Consider the following 10,729-nt stretch of genomic DNA (forward strand, 5'->3'; position numbering starts at 1 on the left):
GATGGAAAATAGTGCTCGACGCTGGCACTGCCTGGGGGGGCAGGGGTTACGATTCTGTCCCTATCTGTACATAACTTGAACAGCGCTGAGTAGGCTCTAGTGGACTTCGCAACGTTCGGCACGGCGAAGTCCACTAGAGATGGCGTGCCTACGTCATTGTAACTGTTTTTGCCTACTTACTAACTTAATGTTAGGGTCTGTAGTCTGTTCTCACCAAGTGGGCCGAGTGGTCCGCTTCGCTGGGGGTAACAAAAACAATGTCTAAACCTAATAGAATATTCTGGCTCCGCAGTATCGCGAGATTTGGTTGTCTCGCGATACTTTGGCACGTTCATAAACTTACTTTGTGCTCTTTAGAGCAAAGAACATGTTTTCTGTACAGGATCAACTTTCTAGTCAGTAAGAATATTCTCGCAGGGGCCCTCATCCATTGTCATTTCGACTATGCATGCTTCTCATGGTATCACAACACCACCAAGGCCTTAAAAACAAGGCTCCAGACATCCCAAAACAAACTGGTAAGGCTACTTCTTGGCCTCAATCATACAACCCATCTAAACCCTGCTCACTTTCCTAGGGTTGGATGGTTCAGGGTTGAGGACAGAGTACGGCAACTTGCTATGGGCCTAGTCTACAAGATTCGACATTGGGATCCCCCTGTATTTGTCAAAATACTTCCAAAACGTAAATGAAGTTCACAATCATAACACCAGAGGCAGCTCCACTGATCATGTTCAACCCAGATTTGGCACAAACAAGGGAAGGAACTCTTTCTCATGCTATTCAACAAAAATGTGGAATGCCCTACCCAAAGGAGTAAAGGAGTGTAAAACCCTACTCACTTTCAAAACTGCCCTCAAGAATCACCTTCAGGAGGCTGCAATTCCAAATTGGCCCCTGTCAAAGTCTTAACCTACCCCCCCCCCCTCCCCTCCTCCTAAAACTGTCTATTGTACATATTTCTTGTTTTTCATACCAGTAACCTGTAAACTGATTGTATGACGTCTGCATAGTAGTGTATATATGTATGTCTTCTTAAATGTCATCATGATTTGAGTGCACAGGGATCTCATTTTAAATAAGCCAAGTGCTTTTATGAGCGATCCAGTTTAGAGGACCTTGTATTGTGAATTGTACTTCCATGTACTTTTACCATGTCTTTCTAAATAAAGTATTCAATCAATCAGATAGCTCAATAAACTTATACAGAGTACACATCGAAAAGCAACACAGCAGAAAGCAATGTGCGATATCGCTTCTTTTATTTTCCTGGGCCGAGTATTTCACAAAGGTCGTTTAAGAATTAGTGTTTGTTCTAAGGCTCTCATAGACTCCAATGTATTACACGGCTGCAGTTTGGGCTCCCAGCCGACGAAAAGGATGTTGATGGCCGTACCTTCTTCTTATATACCTTGCCTTTTCTGTCTCTTCTTCTCCCTCCTTGTTTGTGGTTGTCAAACCTTTTCATTGTAAAGTAAAACCCTAATATGTATTTGGCTGCGTGGACCCCCATCTGAAAATATACTACAGTGCCAGGGACTCCCAGACAAGATTTATGTTGTTAAAATGCTTCACAAATATACCACTTAAAAATACAAATATATATATTTTTTCTTTTAATATAAAAAAAACAAAACATTTTAAATACCTGATCTACAAGCTTTCACACATTGTGAGCTTGTATATTGGCTATTTTCAAATAGTTTACGTAGTGGCTATTAACTGATTGTGAACCTATTAAACACATTTTGCTGGGGACCCCCTGGAACCCCCCAAGGACCCCTGGGGGGCCCCGGACCTCAGGTTGAGAACCACTGTAGTAGCACAGTTAAAGCCCCTCAAAACTTTAGATGTGTGGAAACCACGTGTAAGCTAAAAATACATTGGTCAACGTAGCATAGAGAGAACCACTTCTAAAATACTAAAGGGGGAAAAAAGTACATGTACTCAAGTACTGTACTTAAGTACAATTTTGAGGAATTTTTACAGCTGGTATACAAATCACTCACTCCTCACCACTCATTCACAAACACACCAATGAGGGGGAAAACACACAGGAAAATACATAATATGACCTAGGGTCATAACACTACTGGAGTATTTTCAATTTCCAATACTTTTACTTCTACTCCACTGCACCTCGGCTCCAAATATTGTACTTTTACTCCACTACAATTATTTGAAAACTTTAGTTTTTTATTAATATTACAAAACATAGTATATATTAACCACTTCATCCCTATAGGCTACATTTAAGCCATTTGAAAATAGCCAACCTGCAAACACACAATGCGTTGCATCAAGCTTGTAGATCTGCTATTTTCAAAAGATTTTTATACATTTTTATACATTTGAAAACGTGTGAAAATGAGACATTCTGCATAATGAGTAGCCTACTTTCTACTTTTGGTAGCCCTACTTTAAGTACATTTTGATACCAATACTTTTGTACTTCTACTCAAGTACTTCTACTTTTAATTGCAACAGAGTATTTCTACACTGCAGTATTGATACTTTTACTTAAGTAAAACATTTTAGTACTTTTTCCACCCCTGGAATTGAAACGTCAGCGGTTCCCTGAGAACAAACATCCATCATCACAGCACAGCCATCCCTCTGGGCCATGGGATCTTGTTGCAGAGAAACGTTTCATGCACAGGCGAGAACATAGTTGTGTGTCGCCCCCTGCATGTTTGGAGTAAGGAGGGCACCATAGCCCAGTGGTTCTCAATCTGTGGGTCGGGACCCCCAGGGTTCCCTGCATGCTTTGGGGGGGGGGGGGGGGGGGGGGGGGGTCCACAGATGGCAGTAAAGTGATAATTGAAGGAATTTTAAGACCTTTTTAATACCTAAAATATGAAATGAAAAAATGAATAAACTAACTAAAAACTGCATGGTCAAACATTGGCGAAATTGTCAAATAATATAAGAAAGAGACATTTTTTTTTTAAATTGACGTTCTACAAATGAGCGTGTGCTATTTTCACAATATTTATCTGTGGAACCGAGTCAAACTAAATGTAATGCCTCAACTCCTACATTCCAAGTGCTTATCAGGGTGGGGGGGGGGTCCCAGTTCAAATATGATTTTTTGGGGGGCCACAGCCTGAAATGGTTGAGTGCGTATTTATATATATATAATGGCCACTGTTTGTATTGTAATATGGCCACCTTTTGTATTTGTAATCAGCATAAACCTATGTGTAAAAGTGCTCAATATCTTGCCAGAGTCTCGAGATATACTCATTTTATTTATAGAATTATGTTTCTCTTTTAAATGTGTGAGGAGAACTGATAAAGATTATAATGTTACTTGCATCCATTACCGTCCCCATGCAAAGATCAGTCTCATCATCACCATTCCCTTCCTTTGTATAAAACAGTGGTTCTCAAACCTTTTTATGTTAAAGACCCCCCAAAGTTAATATGTACTGTATTTGGCCGTAGTCCCCCATGTGAAAATATTTTGTGCCAGGGTTGTGCTGTTAAAATATTTCTAAATATTCCAAATGTTTCACATTTCTTCAAGATATTTTTAAAGTAGGCCATCTACAAGCTCACAATACATCGATGTTGTAGATGGAACCCCATCAAGGACCCCAAGAGGTCCCTGGACCCGACTTTGAGAACTACTGGTATAAAACATGGATTTCACAGCTGTAAAGTGAAAATAGCAATTACTGGAAGGCACGACACTGGCTGCCGATACAGGCCAGAGCCAACTTCAAGGTGCTTCTCCTGACCTATAAAGCCTTAAATGGACTTGCTCCATCCTACATGTCCAATTTAATAGAACCTTACATCCCTGGACGACCACTACATTCCCAGGATGCTTGTCACTAGCCTGGTAAAGCCCCTCCCTCCGGAATTCTCATTTCCATTTGATTTCAGGAGTGAGTCTGGCCTGAAGGCTTATCTGGGCGTTTCTTGCTCGTCCACCAAATGGACTCTCCAATCAGCGTCCTCGCTCATTGTTTTGTGATTGACAGCGGAGGTAGGCCAATCAGGTGGAACCGAGTGGTTCACACATCATTAATCAATACATCTTTCATACAAGCTGCTCGTTAACATCAAAGACAAACCAATTACTCCTGGTGATAATCACTGCAGCCTAAAGTGGCTTAATTGGACATCAAAGGGCCACTTGGACATCACAGCTACATTACTCCCGCCCAGCTCCAGCCCACAGCCAAAAAGCCAAACAGGCCATCATGCCAGACTCACTCCTGAAATAAAATACAAATGAGATTTCTGGAGGGAGGGTTTACCAGGCTAGCTTGTCACCTCACAGTCACAAAATATAATAATACAAAAATAAAATAAAAAGAGATGTCGACTCTTTGGACATTTTCAAATCTAGGCTAAAAACCTTCCTTGCATTATGGTTCCCCCTAGTTTTATTGAATTCATTACTATGACCATCCCTTCTTGCCCTGTGGTTTTAAACACTGTTGTAAATGTTCTTTTCTTTTTTGCTGATCTGTAGTCTGTACATTTTTCAGCTGTGCACTGCCGCATGGTAATTGTTTGACCATACGTGTGGGCACATTTTGTTTCTTTGCTACTGTCTTTTTGTTGTATGACCTGTTGTGAAGTGCACAGAGACCCCTTTGGATGATGTTGCACTATAGATACAAATAAACTGAAAGTGAAACTAAACTGCATGGGAAGTGACTTGACAGGTCTCTAACTCTGTAGCCTCGGAAACCCATGCATTTTTTTTTGTAACTCTGAGGCAGACAGGGCGGTGACTACAGTGTCACAAGCCAGTGCAGTGTATGAAGTAAGGGTGGGGCTTCATGAGCCTAAGGAATGATAATTAATCACCAATGAGGTAAATACATTCTAGGAGGACACACAAACCGGTTTTCCAAGCCTCTTTAAATCTTTATCTTTAATATCCCGCTTTTCATGTCGAAAAGGTTCATGGCCCCACATTAAATTGCCTGTTTTTAATGCAAAAAGGTTAAATGGCTCCTTTAAAATGTTAATGCTGGAAGAACTTGCATGAACATACAATGCTGTTTAATTTATCTTGAGAGACAATAAAACTTTAACTCATCATGCTTTCAACCTTTTGGACTTTTTGTGGTCCTAGTTTCCATGACACCCGCTGCCTGTCACGCAGCGGGAACTGGGAACTTTTACATTTTAGGAAGTTAGTCTGTGGCATAGACATAAGGGAGCATGACATGTGAATTTACTATACCACACACCACAGGCATGTGAATGCAATCACATGCACACATACATGCCCCCACGCACACGCCCCCACACACGCCTCCACCCCCACACACACACACACACACACACACACACACACACACACGCACTCTGAGGTGGAGCTTGTCACGTGACTTTCAAGAAAGAAAAACTCCATGCCGAGTGAGACACCTGCCACTATGCTTGAAATAGAGCACTGTTGAATGGACAGAAGAAACCTGTAAGTAGCCTACTAAGATAATTTATTTTATGGTTTGTTTTGTGCTGCGTACATTTGTCAACTTAGCTTAATTATTTGACATAGGTCACCTATTTCATAACCATGTTTGATTAAACTGTGATTTGTAATATGTGAACGATTCACAATTCATCTACAGGGCCTGTATCTAGAAGTAGATAAATAATATATGGATAGATAGTGTTTGTGTGTTGCAGAGGACTGAACCAAAGAAGCTGTCTTTTGTGATTTGGTGTTACCTGTAAATAAATCTAAACACGTTTAAATGATATCAAGAACAGGATATAGAAAGCAAAACATCTATTTTACCTATCTTATATGTTAATGCTCTTGTCAATGTATTAATGTGATCTAGTCAAGGGATTTGAAAATATCTCTCCTCTCTGGTGAGTGTGATAATAGCAGGGCTGGGACATTGCAAACTAGTAGATTAGATAAGTAATCAACATTATTAGCCATGGTTTTATCTTGCTTGTTTTTACAATCTTGCTTGTCCCATTGCACAGATACTTAACTTGTTCTACCTGGAGTCATTCATGTCTTTGCAAAGCAAAGGGCAGTGAGACATGATGTAACAATTGCTTTAAGTTTACATTTCATTTTCACTTTTATTCATGAAGTTATGTGAAATTGAACACCCACACACAAACACATGTGTGTGAGTGAATCACTATCTTATGTTTATGATGCACAACTGTAGGTCCTTTTGTGTGTGTTTTTTTACAGATAGTCCAGAACCTGCAGCAATAAGACATCCAATGAGACGCAAAGGAAACACGGAACCATCTCAAACCACTTGAAACATCTACATTTGAATAAAACAGTCAACATGACAGCAACCAGAATGCCAGACCCTCGCTACACTAAACTGCGATGGATATTAGCCTTAGTTGGACTGGTTCTGTATGTTGTGGACATTGGGTCAGATATCTTGCTGGCAGTGGAGTATTTTAAAAACGGACATTATGCATGGGGTGGGCTGACTCTTGCTTTTGTACTGACTGGGCTGGCTGGGACACAAGTCTTCAGCTATGCCTGGTACAGTGAAGAGATGGAGCAAGAAAAGACAGTTTTTGGCCTCCATCTATTTGGCATGGGCATCTTCACCAGGTATGAGACCCAAAATGATGCTGCTGATGATGATGATAATGATGATGATGATGATGATGATGACGACAAGGGTGCTGCTGTTGCAGCTTTGACCACTATAATGATGAATGTTCTTGACTATCTACAGTATGTAATGTCTGTAAACAACAACAAACATTTTGGTACATAATACCAAGATATATTGATGAATACTTCTCCTACTCTACACCTTGTTGGTTGACTATGATTGGTATGTGCGCCATGCTGCTAGTGAATGATGGTATCTGTAGCATGTCAGTAGCTGTTCAAACTGGATGGACTGCATTGTGTACTCTCAAGACTGGAAGAGTCTTGAGAGTATACATTTCTAAGTTGCCTCTCCACTGTTTATGCTTGTCCACTGTTAGGTATTATCGCCTGCTGAAGAAAGGGTTTCCTGTGGTGTGGAAGACACCTGCACTTGAGGAGAAAAGCCAGCAGCACAAGATGCTGGTTGACATGGCTACTGATCTGAGCATGCTCATCATGTTTGAGGCATTCCTGGAGGGCGCCCCCCAGCTGACGCTCCAGGTCTATATCATGCTACGCCATGATACCAAGGAATCCACCATGCGATGTGAGTATGTACTGTGGTAATTATTCAGTATAATTCAACACACTTGTCTATTTGAATCTCACTGTCCACAGGCCTATATTCAGTATTTGGTGGCAACATCAACTAAATCAAGGCAAGCTAACATTAGAGCTTTACGTAGTTGAGCCTTGTGGCTGACTAATACATGAAGTGTTGTGGAATGTGGGCTTGTTGTGATTAGGTACTGTACAGGGTGACATACAGACACACAGCCTCATCGTCATCATTGCAATAGCTTCTCAACTAATAATTTTGATGTTAATATCTGTTACCTTTCAGATCTAACCACAGCACTATCCTTCTGCAGCATCTCCTGGGCTTTGGTGGATTACCAACGCTGGCTGCGCAGATCTCTACCCCAAGTCAATGAAATGCCATGTGGCTCACTAGCCGTCTACCTTCTCTACAAACTCTTTACTATCACCGCCAACATCCTCAGCTACTGCCTGTTACTCACACTGAGCACCTACAACGTCGTGGCCATTGCTTTCATCTGGCTTCTGGGAACAATCTGGGCCTACCTTCTTGAAACTGACTTCTGCGGAAAATGGACAAAACTTGAAAGGCTCTACAGGGCCATGATAGGAGTTGTCCTCACATTCAGCTTTTTCAATGCCAAAGGAAAGGACACAAAATTTCCCATGATCATCTATTACTTGTTGCACTTCATCGTAAACACTGTGGCTCCGATACTGCTGGCACTGTCCGAGCCAGAGGTACGCAGTAGTAATTATTTTTTGCCAGTCACTTGGGTGATCTTTGGAGGCACACTGCTCGGGTTGATCTGTCTCTGTGTTTACTATGCTGGCCTGCATCCCAGTAGACATCCGAGCGTGGGAGATGAGCCGGATGGCCTGCAGGAAAAACCAATAGAAACAGCTGCCATGCAAAGAATGAGGAACTTTATGCAACCTTGATACATTTCCCTCTTCCACACTAATCAATATATTATTATGGGAGAGCACAAAGCGTAAATTCTCGCCGAAGCTTAACCTTTGCAACATTGTTACGTGTACAATCGAAGTGTTCTCTCTGCTCATTGACAATGACATAGCCAAAGCTTTATTTTGAAAGTGAGCTAACTTATGTAAATACATTCAATGTGTACATCTAATCATTAAATGTAACAGAAATACCCCCCTCCCCATTTAGGATATTATATAAACTGTCATCATTTAGCTCAGATTATTATACCAGACATGCTAACGTGGGACGGTTTATGCTACCTAAAGCTAAAACAAATATATGACAATATATAGACATGGAATTGTTTTCCTGTGAATATAAACTAGGAAAGTAATAGGTTAAAACTTTACTAAAATAACATATCTTCACTCATCTTAGGCACTTTAAATAATATATAATAATAATAATAATGACTATATGGGAGAATCCTGGTTCAATACATAGAGCAGAGATATACATTATTGAATATTCACGTAATATATTTGGGGTATATAATGATATCTAGCTGATTAATTATATGTATGTGCGTGTGTGTTTGCATCCATATATATATATATATATATATATATATATATATATATATATATATACACACACACACACACACACACACACACACACACACACACACACACACACACACACACACACACACACACACACACACACACACACACACACACACACACACACATACACACACACACACACGTTGCTATTTCACTATTATAATGTACTTACAGTACATTCTTATTTTGATATGGTATTATATAGAGCTATATAACACAGTATTGTTTAAATTATAAGATGTATAATGCCAAATGTAGGGACAAATTGACATAGAAATATCTTATTTTTTTAATGTTATTTATTTGTATTTGTTTTTTTTACTATTTAAAGCCAGGACATGTTTACGTGGTTTTGTTTGTGGGTGAGTATGAGTGCATTTAATGATGTAAAATAACTGCTTCTTTCAAATGAAATTAATTTAGCCAGAAGTAGTTGCCCATAGAAACCTTGCACTTTATCTTTTTTATGAAATGGATGACTAACCATCTCTCTTGACAATGTATGAAGTTTTACATGATTCTGCGATTGTGTCTTGAATTCTGAGGCCTTGAATTTATACAATGTCAAAAACGCTGTGTCAAATATACTGTAGTTTCTCTCAGGGTTATAAATAAACAAGTTTCTTCAGGGAAGTGACAATAGAATTGTGATGTAGGATTCTTTCAGCTAAATGGCTCTTTTTAAAGTTAACAATAATTTGACTGATTTCCACTTTGCTGTCCGCAAAAGTCACACAATTATAGCAATATGTCGCCTGATTTAGTGTTGTGTACTGTACTGGAGGCAAATTATTTACTGTAAACCTGCAAGACATAAATTTAACACAAGGTGGCACTACTGGCTAGATTGACACTTTTGAAACAAGTTGATGTAGAAGACAAACACTATGGTGTCATTCAACACCACTACAGGGCCAACATGATAATGATTAAAGATTGTATCAAACATTTTTATTTTTCCAGGGTTACCAATTTATGATCTCAAAGTACAGAACCGTGCTTAATGTGTCACCACAATTTGGCCACTCTCTTAAAGGGTCCATGCATCAAAGCTGTCTTTCGTAAAAAGTATTTTGCAGATCGTTCCAGTCCCTGGCTGTAGCAGAAATGATAAAAAAACAAACATGGTAGAATAATTTTTGGAACTTTCAAAAAAAGTTGATGAGCAGAACGGGTGTTGTAGGCCTAGAGCAGAACAATTGACAGGAGTGTTATGTAGTGGGGGGACAAATCAAGAGTCTTGTGTATGAGCATGAACTACTATTACAATATGTGTAAAGATGGCCTTTAGATTATCTGGACAAAACTGGGGCGACATTTTTTTTATTTGAGTTTTTGATATTCCATATGGTTTTGAAATTAAACATTTTTAAAAACCTGTGTCTTTAAGTTACATTTTATATAAACGCTCATTAATCCAAATGGAATTAAGCTATTATAACCAACATTGGTAAATGTGCAGATGCTAGTCCAAGCTCATTAACCAGTCCTGGGATATTTTACACATGTTCAATTCAACTGTATAAAGTTCAAGAATCAAGAGGGGTTTATTTGTCACTCTGTAATCTCAAGACAGATTCTGACTGAACATACATATTTAATTTCATTCTTTGAGATTTGTTTTTGTGTAACTTTGATACAAAACACTGGTGTTATTCTATACAGCCCACAAATGTGATTAAAGGTCATTCCAGCAATAACAATATGACTCCATTAACGATTATTACGAACAGAAATATTTTCCTTTTAGCTATTTTTAAGACATAAAACCACAAGCATGCACATATGGACAATATATTTTACACAGTTTTAATATTATATCATATTATATTTATTTACTTTTTTATTTATCTTTTTAACCCAATTCATTCCTCCCCACACTCCCCACAAAACATTACATTTACCAAAAAGAAAATGTATGAAAAACTGAAGGTACCCCAGTTAAACCGTGTATATACCAATGTTAGTTTAAAAAAATAAAAATAAAAGGCCTTCTAAGACTATCATGAT

At 39.1% G+C, this 10,729-nt stretch overlaps 1 protein-coding gene across 1 annotated transcript; it reads left to right on the forward strand.

The window, feature by feature from the left end:
- The first annotated feature begins 5,387 nt into the window (after window positions 1–5,387).
- On the forward strand, window positions 5,388–10,182 carry xkr9 (XK, Kell blood group complex subunit-related family, member 9). The gene is made up of 4 exons (XM_080417908.1): window positions 5,388–5,443; window positions 6,188–6,571; window positions 6,958–7,166; window positions 7,464–10,182. Exons 2-4 carry the CDS (start codon window positions 6,291–6,293, stop codon window positions 8,099–8,101), a joined length of 1,128 nt encoding a protein of 375 aa, XP_080274034.1. The 5' UTR covers window positions 5,388–5,443; window positions 6,188–6,290; the 3' UTR covers window positions 8,102–10,182.
- Window positions 10,183–10,729: the final 547 nt, after the last annotated feature.

The sequence above is a fragment of the Gymnoscopelus braueri genome (genome assembly GCF_963280865.1).
Source record: "Gymnoscopelus braueri genome assembly, chromosome: 21".
Taxonomy (NCBI): domain Eukaryota; kingdom Metazoa; phylum Chordata; class Actinopteri; order Myctophiformes; family Myctophidae; genus Gymnoscopelus; species Gymnoscopelus braueri.